This window comes from Phyllostomus hastatus, unplaced genomic scaffold, assembly GCF_019186645.2.
Source record: "Phyllostomus hastatus isolate PE091 unplaced genomic scaffold, TTU_PhHast_1.1 phas_contig_209, whole genome shotgun sequence".
Taxonomy (NCBI): domain Eukaryota; kingdom Metazoa; phylum Chordata; class Mammalia; order Chiroptera; family Phyllostomidae; genus Phyllostomus; species Phyllostomus hastatus.
In genome coordinates, this window is record NW_025333735.1 from 20,460,444 (window position 1) to 20,475,370 (window position 14,927).

A 14,927-nucleotide genomic window follows, 5' to 3' on the forward strand; every position below is an offset into this window, starting at 1 on the left:
AAAATTAGGAGTAAAAATAGACCACTGTTCCACCACTAAACATTAACATTTATTATGAGTAAGTCCTTCTGGACTATATCTATATATCTATCTATAACTGGAACACACTGATTTTTTCTTATTAATTCAACTTGAAAAAATAAAAGAATGTAAAAAAATAAATGACAACAACAAAATAACCAAATAGCCCACAAGGTAACATGTACTGTAAAAATTTTAACTACACATATTGTTGGATTAAATTGTGTAGTCCTGCAGCACATTCAAATCTGATCCTGCTCAAGGACTGCTATTTCCACCTCACGTCTTCAGACCCAGCAACATGTGCTGTGTTACTGCGCACATTTGAAGGAAGAAGGATGAGTACTGAATTTGGGAACCAGGAGACTCAAGTTCCAGCTATGCACCTCCCATAATTCATTTCCTCTGTCCGTTCTATGCCCTGCTGTAGTCCCTCTGGTTATGTTTCTTATGAAAGTCATTTTCATTTAGCATCCTTTCTAGTAGTAAACCTCACCTGCTCCAGAAGGTTTCCAGATTTTCAGACCAATAAAAAAATAACTGAGGCCATTATATGAGTTGTTCTAGACAACATATGCCTGGCTGACTTGGGTTGGATCCCTTAGCTAGCAGCTATAGTTTTATGATCTTTAAGCAACATAAAGCTAACAGTTCTACCTTTTCAGATCTAATAGATTACCTAGCTTGTATATACAATTCCCAAAGACTGCATTCTTCCCCTGGACCAAGACTGGATGAGCCTCTAACAACAAATGTTCTGGTCCTCTGGCTTTTCTCTTGGGTTTTACATGTCTGCAAGAGACCTGGAATTTGGGAGATACAGTTCTTCATATTTAAGGATCAGATCCTTCATCTCTCTGGCAATACAAGAAGTCTTAGGACCCTTCTGAGCCTTTGATTTTTCCTTAGTAGAATCCGAGGATTGAGGATGGTAGGTGATTTCTAAAGCCCCTTCTGGCTCTGAAATGGTGAAGGCTTTAGGTTCTGAGGTTCATCAATCAGTAAGTGTGTATAACAAGACAGAGGGGTGAGACACATAAACTGAAACTCTGGGGCAAAAAAGTAGAGACACTAAGTCACTTTGGAGTTACGTGTACACAGGTACCCCAGGAGTTCTCTATATAACAGTTCCACTGAGACCAGTTCAAACCAAAGTTCAAACTCAATCTAAAGCACTATGACACTGTTTATTAGTTAGAAAAGCTCCCTCACCATTCTTCCAAAACACCCCCGACACAAATTAAAAATTATACATAGAAATACAAATGAAATTCAACACCTTCTATTGCAAAGATAACTGGGTCTCTAAAGTAACCTTTACAATAACAAACGTAAAACTCCTAACAATGAGATGATGGATAAAGAGCCAAGCAAGGTGCTTGGCACGTGCTAAAAACAGCTCGAGAGAAAGTGCTCAACGCATGTGGCTGATTTTCTCCATCCTTTCCTTCTTATGAATGTCAACTTTCCAGCAAGAAACATCCTATTTTAAGCATATATTTTTCTTCAAAATTAAAAGGAAAATGTCTAAAGCAATACATTCATTCATATACTTGAATGTGGTGCAATATAGTTTACTTTTATAAAGCTGAAAGAGCACTGACCTGAATTCAAGTCTCGTCCTGGATTGAAGGCCCGGCTGTTAACAGTGGTAGAAAGTCGGTCACAGCTAATTGTTCTAGATACATTGGTATTGAAGTTCCCATCGAATCTAGAAGAATAGGAGAAAATTAGTAGTATTTATTTGGTGGTTATTCAGTCTGGAAAAACAAACTAACAAAAATAAGAGTTTATACTATATATAAAATAGATCAGCTCATAACCGTAAACTTATGATTTAGATTTTAAATATTTAAAAAATCACTACAGAATACTTTGGGGGGAAAATTTGCATCTAGAAGGTCTTAGAAATCAAGCTCAATTCTCAGAAGATACATAAATAACCACCCTACAAACCAACTTTTTTTCATGAATCTGAGTCAGATAAAATCATGAGGAAAGTAAATTCAGACTAGAACTTAAAAAATTCAGACTTGAGCTCTAATGTTACATATGAAACAATTCTTTAAATTGCCCTATCTGAAAATCAACAACCAAGAACAAAAATAGATAGCAGTGAAGGATAAAGAATGCCTACAGAGCAGGACAGATCTAGATTGGAATCTCTGCTAGGTCACTTTTAAATGTTTGTCCTTGGACAAACTGTTTAATTTTTCTGAGTCTCCGTTTTCTTATCTAGGAAAAAAAAAGAAATAATAAAACTCATTCTCCAAAGCAGTACAAAATATTATAAATAATGTACACAAGTTCCTTTCATTCTACATGACACAGCTTGCACTGTCTAGATTGTAATGTAAACAAAGTCTTTTCTGCTTTCTGGAGTTAGCACAGTGCTAGTCCTAGAGCTAGAACAATGTTAGCTCCTTGGCTATACTGGCTGACCAATAAATACCACTACAATCAATGAGTCCTTTGCTAGAGCTAACAACAATCTTCAAGAAAGTAACAGTAAAAGGTACCAGCTCATTAGTCAATAAGAGTATTTTTAAAAGTGAATTTAATCCAGAAGTTAACAAAAGAGATTAAAGATTTAAACTTTTAAGTAACCTTTTCAGAATTTCAGGTACTAGGAGAACTCATGACATTTCTAAGAGTTTCCCCCTCCCCCCAAAGCTAAATTCAATCTGAAACCAGGTTTTTTAAAACTTGTGTTCAAATGCATACCTCAGATGATAAATGCCATTAATGAAATTCCATTAACACAGGCAGAGAGGCTGTATCCCCTGTATCACCCAGGAGAAACAATCCCAAAGCTCAAAACCCAACTCACTTACTCACATGAACTTTGATGATCTGTCGATTGGACCTCATAAGACCTACAAAACTGAACAGGCTGTATAGCAAGGGGGCTAGGTTTGCGCAGTGTGTGTTGGGCTCCAAGCAAAAGTTAAACATTCTGTTTTGAAACACAATCATCATTAAGAAGGTGGTAACTGGATTTTAAGAGACCTTTAGTCCAGCCTCTCACCCACTACAGAATTCCATCGACACTGTCAACTGTGCCTCCAAGGACACAGTTGCTTCACCACGTGGTCACTCCTCTCGGACCTGCTCCAATTTGTTTAGATGAGAAGACTGCTGCCTCGAAAGCCACAGATGGAGAGAAGAGAGGAGATTAATACATCAGCAGCTGGCTGTGTGCGTGCTGGCCATGCAGTGTCATCTCACAGTCCCTCTCTTGTTTTAGCCCTTGAACTTCTATTGAGCAACAGCAGCATTATACAAGTGACCCACTTGCTCTCCATGCTCCAGATGCCACGTTAAATCCATTCCCTCATGTACTTTTTAATAAGGCCAGACCATACGTACGCTTTTGTGGGTCTGCCTGCAATTCATACCTGGACTTCGCTGGTCAAATTACAAATCCCTTTTAGACCTCTGCACTTCATAGTTGGGAAACGCGACACCAAGGATCACAAAGAAAGTTGAGGACCTAAAACGAACTTGAATCCCATCACATGACTCCCCAGTCCAAGGATGAGCCACGTGCCACATGGCTCAATTGAGGTGACACATAAGGAAGAACCTGTTGAAAGGGTCAACTCAAGTGTTTCTAAAAAAATTTTCTAGATAAAGTGTTAAGTTTGGGGAGAGCCCCCTTTTTCCCAAATGGAAGTCTCCACAGCCAGGACCTGTGTTATCAGCCCCACCCCGCAGGAAGGCCCATGTCTAGTACTAGGCTCGCACGGATCCCCTGGGCCTTTGCAAAAGGAACGCTTGCTCCTGCAGACTGGGAAGATCAGGTAGTTATTTTTATAGATTGTTTTCTTTTCTGTATGAAAAAGATCAACTTTAAGAGCATTAAAGAAAACATCCTTGTAACATAAAAAATGACTCATTAACAAAAGTAGGCGCTCAGTAAATATTTGTCATCATAAAAAGGCTTCACGATGTGGAGCCTGTTATCTATCATCTACCCAACCTTCTTTCCCACCATCTCCCAACCCACCGTGCTAACCAGACCTGTCCTTCAACTGTTGGAGCCCAGCTGTGATGCTCTCCGGGGTCTACTGCCCCCGTGCAGAGCCCAGCTCTTGCCGTCCTCCTCCCTGAACATCCTGCTGTCGTTTCCAGCCTGCGATGGCCCTTCTTCCTCCAAACTGACCGGTGTCATTCTGTGTCTTAATCTGTGCTTGTGTCTTTTTCCTGTTTTTTATATTGTCTTGAAATCAGGTTTAACATAGTGTCGTCATGATTGATGTCCACAGATCAACCCGTTTTAGATTCCATTGATACCAACAAAATACTAATCAACAACAATTTAAAAATAAGATTTTTATAAACAAGGAACAAATTATCTTACTTATTTTGCCTTCTCTGATTTTGTTATGGAAGCCTTATGGTCTAAACCCTACCGCCAGCACCGGGACTCCCAGTGCTCTCCGACACCTGTCACATGTTTGAGAGGCCTCATTCCCCTGATGGGACTGTAAGTTTCTTGAGGGTTTATATTTCCCTCTCAGGTCTAGTACATTGCTGGGAAGTGTGCTCCATCAGTTCTCATCAGTGACTGACTAATGTGGAAGGGCAGAGAGCTAAGTCACTGGAAAGGGCTGGTGTTTTAGTCAATCAAAGCTGTATGATGAACACTTCTGGCCAAGATGGAGGTGTAGGCAGACACACTGTACCTCCTCACACAACCAAAGAAAGGACAACAACAATTAAAAAAAAAAAAGCAGAACTGACAAAAAATCGAACTGTATAGAAGTCTGACAACCAAGGAGTTAAAGAAGAAACATTCATCCAGACCAGTAGGAGGGGCGGAGAAGGGCAACCAGGTGGAGAGGACTCATGGCAAGGCTGTGGCTGGTAGGCAGACAAGGCGGCAGCAGGTGGACCCAGCAAGAAGGAGGCTGGTGGAGTGGGCAGTCCCATTTGTGCGCAGATAAACTGGGAAAAACAACTGGGGAGCGGACGGACCTCACAACCCAGGGTCCCAGCACAGGGAAATAAAGTCTCAAACCACTGATTGAAAACACCTGTGGGGGTTGAGGTGCCAGGAGAGACTCCCAGCCTCACAGGAGAGTTTGTTGGAGAGACCCACTGGGTCCAAAATGTACACAAAACCATCCACATGGGAATCAGCATCAGAAGGGCTCAATTTGCTTGTGAGAAGCAGGGGAAGTAACTGAAATCCAGCAGAGAGCAGAGCAAGTGCCACTGTTCCCTCTCGGATCCCTGCTCCACATATAGTGTCACAACCCAGCAACCTGGGTTGCCCCACCCAGGTGAACACCTAAGGCTCCGCTCCTCACTAAGAAATGGGCGTGTCAAGACAAAAAAAAAAAAAAAAAAGGCCCCAATGAAAGAACAGATCAAAGCTCCAGAACAAATACAACTAAGTGACAAAGAGGCAGACAACTTATCAGATGCACAATTCAAAACACTGGTAATCAGGATGCTCACAGAACTGGTTGAATTTGGTCACAAATTAGATGAAAAAATGAAGGCTATGCTAAGCGAAATAAAGGAAAATGTACAAGGAACCAGTAGTGATGGGAAAGAAACTGGGACTCAAACCAACGGTGTGGACCAGAAGGAAGAAAGAAACATCCAGCCAGCAAAAAAATGAAGAAACAAGAATTCAAAAAAATGAAGAAACAAGAATTCAAAAAAATGAGGAGAGGCTTAGGAACCTCCAGGACATCTTTAAACATTCCAACATCTGAATTATAGGGGTGCCAGAAGGAGAAGAAGAAGAGCAACAAGTGGAAAAGTTATTTGAACAAATAATAAAGGAGAACTTCCCCATTCTGGCAAAGGAAATAAGACTTCCAGGAAGTCCAGGAAGCTCAGAGAGTCCCAAAGAAGTTGGATCCAAGGAGGAACACACCAAGGCACATCATAATTACATTACCCAAGATTAAAATGAAGGAGAGAATGCTAGAAGCAGCACGAGAAAAGGCAACAGTTACCTATAAAGGAGTTCCCATAAGACTATCAGCTGATTTCTCAAAAGAGACCTTACAGGCAAGAAGGGGCTGGAAAGAAGTATTCCAAGTCATGGAAGGCAAAGACCTACATCCCAGATAGCTCTATCCAGCAAAGCTTTTATTTAGAATGGAAGAGCAGATAAAGTGCTTCTCAGATAAGGTCAAGTTAAAGGAGTTCATCATCACAAGCCCTTATTATAAGAAATGTTAAAGGGACTTATCTAAGATAAAGATGATAAAAAATATGAACAGTAATGACAGCAAACTCACAATTATGAACAACCACACCTAAAACAAAAACAAAAACAAACTAAGCAAACAACTAGAACAGGAACAGAACCACAGAAATGGAGATCACATGGAGGGTTAGCAACAGGGAAGTGGGAGGAGGAGAGAGGGGGAAAAAGTACAGAGAATAAGTAGCATATATGGTAGGTAGAAAATAGACAGGGGGAGGGCAAGAACAGTATGGGAAATGTAGAAGCTGAAGAACTTATAAGTATGACACATGGACATGAACTAAAGGGGGGGAGTGTGGGTAAGAGAGAGTGTGTAGGGTGGAGGGGAGTAAAAGGGGGAATAGGACAACTGTAATAGCATAATCAGTAAAATATACTTTTTAAAAAGCTACATGATGAGTAAGGCACTGCCATCCTGACAAAGCATGCTGATGTCACTGCAGGAGCATGGGCTTGAGAGATACACAGACCTGGACTGGAGAGTTTGGGTTTAAGTTGCTTACTGATATATATATATGTGTGTGTACACACACATGTATGTATATGTACACATATACATATATACATATATATATCAATAGCAATATATATATCACATGACATACATTTTCTAAGCCTCTCTTTTCTTCATCTATAAAATGGTACTAATAATAGTACCTATTTCATAAAGTGTTAAGAATTAAATCAGAAAATGGTTAAGAGCCTAGTACATAATAAGTATTTAATAAATAATAATAACCAGTATTAAAGGTATTACTAGTGATAACAGTTAACAGCTACTAAATGCTTATCATATGTCAAGTATATTTCAAGTGCTTTACATGGATTAACTCATCCAATCTTCTCAACCCTGAGGGAAATACTATTATCTCCTTTTAAAGAGCAGGAAACTGAGGCACAAAAATTTTAAATTAAGAAGCCCCAGGTTCACAGCTGGGGATTAGCTGAACCAAGATGTGAAGATACTATATTGGCGCTCTCATTCATAATGAATACATTACACTGTATCTCAATAAATCAACCAATAAATCATCACCAACATTATCTGAAACAGCAGAAGTAGAAGTCAGTTCTTTCAAAGGAACGGATTATGCTGAAAGACTGTATAGCTTAGGGGAAATCTTTGCTTTTTACTAAATAGAAAATGACAGTAGCTAAATATAAGGCTTCACAGTAGATAGCTAGACAGAGAACTCTATGGATAAAGATGTGGATGGGGAGGAAGAAGAAGACAACATTAAAGACAGGTGTTCTCTATTAAGTATAGACAACTTAGATTTTAAAGAATGTTCACCACTGGGATAGCTATGGAATTGGCCAATTTGAGTTACTTTGTTATTTCATTCTAGAAAAGCCCCCAGCTCCCTTCCCATTCACCACTGAAATCCGCCAGGCTTAAGTAAGAGACAAAAGAGCTGACACATATTCACTGTCTGCACGGGACAGAGATGCACGGCAGACCCGGGACCAGTTCACCCCTGTTCCTGCTTTTCCTGGTGCCAGCTTTCTCCTAGGAGAAGGAAACCCTGCCGTTCCGGTAATCTGAGGATCCTCAACAAATGGCTTATGTACAACAAAGATAATATAAAGTGTAAGTAAGAAAAGACCAGGGAAGAGAAAAACTGCACTAAATTCTGAAAAATTCTCACATGGGACAAGGCATACAGAATGCTGAGTGACGTAACAGACACTGGCCACAGTTTAAGTTTTATGTCAATGTGGGCAATACACAGGTCAGGGAAACGCCAGCTGATGTGGTGCCGTCCAGAGATCAGACTTGATAAAAAAAAAAACCCAAAAAAACAAAAAACCCAAAACCCCACCAAAAAAAAAAAAGCCCAAACAAACCATAAAATGCCAGAAGTTCTTTTTCTGAAGGAATCCATAGGATTTTCCCAATGTTTTAGAGATAATCAGTAAGCACCTTGCAAGAGAACCTCAGCCAGAGGGCAACTTGACCCCTCTGCTCTTTAGCTCAAGGACATCTGGGTTTCAAAAGTTTACTAGTAAGAGGTGAAACAGATTACTTAGTTTCAGAATATGATTTATTTTAATCCTTGCTTCCAGAGTAACCTGCATGTAGTAAATGCTGGTGGTTTTAAGTTAATGTACTCCTTTCAGTGCCCCCCACCCCACACTCTGACATTTCAAGAATTCAGAAACATGCCAACCACTCTCCTTCATCCTGCTCCTTGCTAGACGCTATTAAGTGGCAACAGACTCACTGTGGTCTCAATTGTCTGAGTTCCCTCACGTGCTGAGTCTTAGCCCTGGAGCCTGCACACCCCAGCTGAGTGAACATGAAAAGCCTAGGAATGAACCTCTGCTGCTATCCCTACCTATGCCACGTGCTGGTCAGGTATGGGAAGCAGGTGTTAACAGGGGGCTTAAGATACACAGGAGAACAGTGTGTCCCAAGCTGGTGAGCCAGCCAGGAGAAAAAATTACAGGAGCCAAAACCCTGTGATTATCTCTTCACCTACACTCACTAGTGCCTGCTTTTCTTCTGGACTCCAAAGATAGGAGGAAAACTTGCTTAGCCATTTTGTTACCTTAGCTACCTCTGGGCCCCCGAGGGGTTGCCTTGCCTAAGACAGGAACGCATTTTATAAATGTGTGCCATTTATAAAAAGAAACATGCCATTCACCCTGATTTGGAGACTCTGAGAAATATAAAATTCATGCTTATGATACTTTATCAAAACACATCACATACTTTTAGGGGTTACCTAAAAGATTTTTCATTGAGAAGTATATTAGCTGCCAGTCTCATTTATATAATTCTAGGTTTATGGAAAGGTCAGGAGCTGGTATAATAATATATTTTCACATAAAATGTGCAGGCAATTCAAATGATCTTTATATCTGTGCTTTAGAAAAGTATTAACAATAAGAGAATAATCCTTTCTAAATCTCCTGTAGATCCTCTCTGAAAAAAAAAGGAGATGCTGGATTATGATTGCTTTCTATGCTTATTTTTATAAGATAAAACCAGTGCCTGAAATTCAGTTTCAAGAGAAATAACTCCATCTTTCCTACCCCCTTAAGTTAAAAGAAAAACTTCCTTCTGGATTTACTTTCATGAACAACTGATCGAAACTGCATCCCGAGGGAGAAAACAGAACTGTGACTCCCACTTTGATCTCTTCCCCATGGAGAAATTCACTCCCTGCCTGGCTTGCAAGATGTTCATTTGATTGACGTTTGCTCTGATGTGCAAACTGCTTTGAACTTCAGACATTTAATTCCCATCAGGCTGCAGTCATTTTTATTCTCCTTCAACAGGATTTACAAGCAGGAGATCAGCAAATGTAGAAGATAAAATAAATTTGCAGAAGCTTTGAATCTTACATCAAAACTGTTCAAGTGAGTTCCAATTGGATTTCATTCAGCCTCGATTCACAGTGCAAATCAACTTTTCGGTGGAGTCCCAGTTTAGAAAGAAAAAGATATAAAAGGAAAGAGACACACGCACCAGTTGGGGTTTACTTCCTGAATATCTTTCTTGGTCTTTGTTTAAATTTCCTGTGGAAAGTGATTTGCCTGGCAAAAACCACACCCACGGCTCCGAGGGCGGTGGTGAAATGTGATGTTATTCATGGGCACATTTTTATGGTACTATTTCAAAAAGCAAATCCCTGTGGATATCTCAGAAGAGCAAGGCTTAAAACTGATAAGGGAGTCCATAAACAAAGCCAGTATGATGACAGCAAATAGGGTAGTGGATATTTTTCACTTGTTTGTGGCTTGTTTTGAATCACTGCTAAAATGCTGAGACAGGTGCAAAAGGTTAAAAAAAAATTCCACCACTTCTGGAAGCAAAACCTGATATCAGATCAGAAGCTGGTGTGGAGCAGATGTTCACAGAGCAAGGCAGGCTCTTGCTTCCAGGGTGAGCGCCTGCCTTGCCCTGGAAGCAAGAGCCTGCTTACTGCTTAAAATGGAAAATGGAACCTGAATGGTCAGGTTCCATTTTATGAGCACCACACATTTTCCTGGGAAGCCAAAGAGGCAAAGCCCCTTGACCAATAGCTGCAGGAGCCTTTAAAAGACGATTAAGACACAGAAACATCCATGCCTACCAGACCCTCCAGGCCCAGTAACAGCCCAACACAGTGTCTAGTTTTCTATGATATGAAGGAGATGTATCACTTCACCTCCATTCAACCAGGTTCCTGCTCATTCTTTCTGGGAAGTGTCTGCTCTCCAAATATTTGAGCAACACCCACTGAAAAGAATTAAACAAGAACGCCCTTATCTTCCACTTAACCACCCATGAGAATAAAGTTAAACAAAGAAAGAGCTAAGATAAAAATCAAACATCTGTACTGGCAAATATTTAAACTCTGTTTGAATGGTGGAGGAAGGGGTAAGAGTGGGATCACTTCAAAAAAGAACTATCACATTCATAAAGTAAATGATACTTGAACCCCCCCAACTGCGTTTACTTATTCAAACACCTAAATTAATGGGCAAACTGAAAAGCTGTCAAATAACGGCGTTCCAAGAACCCTGTTTCCTTCCATCTCTGCAGAGATTGGAGAGATAAGTCACATTCTTTTTGTTCTTATCAGCAATAAGGATTAAACCTTCAGGGTTCAGCAACTCAGCCAGAGTGGAAACAAGGGCTGCTTTCAAATACCCTTGGAAGGTAAGGCTTTCAGAGCAATATAGCATCTCTCTCTCCATTCAAGTCTAAGTATCACACGAAGCAGCCATCTTCCTTTTTCACTGCTTCCCCACCAAAACAGATCACTGAGGGGAGGGCCTGCTGTGATCTTGGATCTCACTCTAGATTCCAAGTATTATCCACTTAATCCGCTTTCTCACACAAGCTTGGGAGATTGTACAGGTGAACGGAAGGGGGATTGGAAGTGGATCTGAAACCACATTAAGCATTTATCCTTATCTTCCTCATCACCAGGTTGGGGCAGGGTGCAGGAACAAGAAAGAAGGGTATCTGGAAAAATAAAGGGGGAACAGGCAGGTGGGCAAAGGCCTGGGGAGGGTGGGATCCATAGGCACTGTCTGTGCTCCTCAGTAGCTCTTGTCCACCCTGCCACTTACCCTCGAAAAAGGACTTAACAGACTTTAAAATAATCTATTTATATACTTTTTCCCCTTGCTAGTTAATACACACACACACACACACACACACACACACACACACACACACACATATCCTTTCCTGTGTTTATCTCCAGGGCATAGCCCTGTAAAGTGCACAGATTTTTAAATGTCTACTGAATGAGTAAATGCAGAAAACCTAAGAGGCTGAGACTTCTAGGACTAAAGACAAGAGATTGCAAATTCACATGTTTTCTTCTTGCATAGTTAGTAAACAGCACACAACTGTGAGTGGTAGGACAGAGACATCAAAGAGACGCACTAACAATCTCAGAGGTAGCAGATGACCTTAAAGATGAACTGGCTCAATCTCTCAGCTCATTACCTCCTGAGGGAAGAGGCCTGTCCAGATATCCCTCTTCTCTAGAAGAAACATAAAACATAAGATATGAAATACTTATATCCAACAGGTCCTCAAAAGAAATTACTGACCCAGTATTAAAAAGTTAATAAAGCATTCCAGCTGGTGTGGCTCAGTTGGTTGGTCATCATCCCACAAACCCAAAGGTTGCTGGTTTGATTCCTGGTCAGGGCATATGCCTCGGTTGAAGGTTTGGTCAAAGGTCAGCATGTGTACGGAAGGCAACCAATTGATGTGGCTCTCTTATATCAATGTTTCTCTCCCTCTCTTTTTCCCTCTCTAAAAATAAGTTAATAAAGCTATGAGTGTGAAGGTAGATTTTTACATCATCATACCAAACAAGCCACACCCCCTGAAAGACATTATAGACAGCTTTTAAAATTTTGGCCTTCTTTGAAAACATTTTGAATTTTTGTACAACACAAAAATCCCAAAGGAAGTTTCTGGTCCTTTGCTACAATAGGGTCTATTTCTTAATGCTGGCAATTTCTTTTAGAGACCGTATTTTTGGGGATGAAGAGAGAGAGGGCAAGGGAGAGGAAAGATGGAGTGAAATAAGACCCTCCCTCCCTAAAATCCATAAAAGGCCACTGGTGAAATTCAGTATTCTAAGCAGAGTGGCAGGTCTCCTGTCCTTCCTCCAGTGAAGGTCACTCAGGGAGAATTCAGAAAGCAAGTCTGTCAGCACAGCCAAACACGGGTGCCTTTTGCGGTGACAGCGCTCATCAATAGTTCTAAAGATAACAGTATCCATCCGTGCACATAGACCTACACATACACATAAGTGACACAAATTGCTATGGGAACATGTTTTTCAGACTGAGAAACAAGCTAACCAGACTACCAGGAGCATTATATTCAGCCAATTTAGACACTTCAGAGGGTCATGCAATAGCCTCAAGTAAAATTCTTGGAAGAAATATAAAGTTTAGAATTTCAAGAGCCAGATAAACCACCCCGATTTTACTGCCTGGTGAAAACATTTTATCACGGAAAGAAAATTATCTGGAATCAGGAAACCTGGATTCCAAACCAAGGACCCTTGAGCCCTGACACAACCTCTCCTGAGTCTACATCCTCCCTGGCAAAACGGGGGTGAGGCTGGGGAGGGCAGAGTCTCCACCTTCCCACCACTATTGAGAGGGTCACACAAAGAAGCTAATGTAAGTAAAATGATGTTTACAGACGTAAAAGCCCAAGAAAGTATTTTATGGAAGTGTAAACATATATAGCTCTTTTACATAAGTTAAATAATGTAACTGAGTAGGCCTTCTGTAACGTGAAGCATTCTACAAAATCTTTGTTGAATCTTGAGCTCAACTCAAGTCCTTTAGGCACCAATAGCCAGAAAGGCTGCACCTGTGACATTTTGCCTGCCTGCAGGTAATAACAATTTTAAAGGGATTAAGAGGAGGAAGTGTGAGATAAAGCAGGGAGAATGACTTGAGAAACTAAGATTCACTGTATAGTATTATAAGGGCAAAATGCAAAACACATCTTCCCGGGGAAAGAATAGGACCTGAAATAAAATTAAACTTAGTGGTCAAGGACCAAGCTTGTCACATTATTTGACCTTGTGACACCACAAGTGTCATAAGTGCAAAAGCACCTGGCTAAGTCACAATGTTGTATTTTTCATGGGAACAGTAATAAGAAACAAATTCTCTCCAGGGTTAGACATGTTACATCATTTTTTAAATGTGTGCTACCTTAAAATAGGACTGGGGAAAAGTCAGAGCTCCCTACATGTGCGCCGGCTCTTACGTCTAGAAACATAGTTTTATATAAAACTCATCTGTGCATCAGCACATTAGAACTACACACTCCAGCTTTGTCCCTGCTTCGCAACTGCTAGGCACATAACAGGACTATGGGGCTGAAAACATTTGTGGGATAAAAAATAACACTATGGGCTAATCTCAACTGCCTGCCAGATCCTTCCCAAGCATGATCCACATGCAGTTCAAAATCAAAACCTAGATGTTTACACCAAATTCACCTTTGGCCTTGATGAACAAAGGAACAAGAGTCATAAGTACAAAAAAGTGTGTCTGAGTCAAAATGCTGTATTGTTTTTAAATAAAAATCTCCTTTTGCTCTGATTTTCACTCTTTCGTTAATTGATTCATATCCTGAGATGCTTAATTAAAAATTCAGAACCATCTTTTAAAATCTTCCTCCCCACCCAAATCCCCACTAAAAACTAGTTGGCAGATTCTAGTAACCACCACTACCCTGGACATCTTTTGTCTTCCTACAGTTCTTCCTTGACATGTCATTACTTTTCATTACATGTCATCCTAGACTATTAGGATGGTTCAACTTGACTAAAAGCAACATGCCTTTGCACCACAATTGATCCCTCACTTGCAACTAATTCATCTGCCCAAATCACAGACCTCCTTGCTTTAAAATCTACTGCTTGTCAAGAGGAGTTTGCCCATGCGATCAAGGATTCTGAGCCCATCACAGCTCATCTCTTATCCACCGATCCAGCTGTGTCTTCCACTCAGTGCTTTATGGATTCTTGCTGTTTTCTGATCAGGAGCATCCTTCCCCGCAGATCTATCTGCAGAGGTTTCACGCTTCAAGGCCTCAACTGCCACTTCTCTACCAAGCCAGAGTTTAAGAAGCCTCTGTCCATAATGCTTCTTCTCTAAAGGAGTCACTGGATTCCTTTCCCAACGCTTGACAGTCTGCCTTCGCTCACTCTGAGTTCCTGGGGGTACAAAGCACTTTATTCATCTTTGTTTATCAGACAGTATCTAGTACAATGTCTTGCATGTTAACTACCTTGAACATGATACAGACAAGTTGAGTAGAAAATGATATAGAGTAGCCCCCTCTTATCTGCAGTTCTGCTTTCCAGTTTCCATTACCTGTGGTCAGTTGCAGTCTGAAAATATTAAAAATGCCAGAAATAAACAATTCACGAGTTTTAAATTGCACACCTTTCTGAGGACCATGATGAAATCTCGTGCCTTCCTGCTCCTTCATATGGGACCATAGAGCACCCCTTTGTCCGGTGTACCCACGCTGTATATGCTCCCTGCTCATTAGTCACATAGGAGCCACCTCACTCATAAGATCAGCTGTCGCAGTATGTCAGTGCTGTCCATGTAATCTTTATTTTACTTAATAATGGGCCCCACAGCATGAGGGCCGTAATGCCAGCAATTTGGATAT

The 14,927-nt window shown here is 40.7% G+C and overlaps 1 protein-coding gene across 3 annotated transcripts in view; it reads right to left on the reverse strand.

The window, feature by feature from the left end:
- CACHD1 (cache domain containing 1) overlaps positions 1-14,927 on the reverse strand; it is a 207,095-nt gene that overhangs the window by 67,147 nt on the left and 125,021 nt on the right. For all 3 annotated transcript variants that reach the window (XM_045835536.1, XM_045835535.1, XM_045835534.1), the window contains exon 4: positions 1,626-1,732. In XM_045835536.1, coding sequence (XP_045691492.1) covers positions 1,626-1,732 — 107 coding nt within the window. The remainder of the gene's footprint in view (positions 1-1,625; positions 1,733-14,927) is intronic.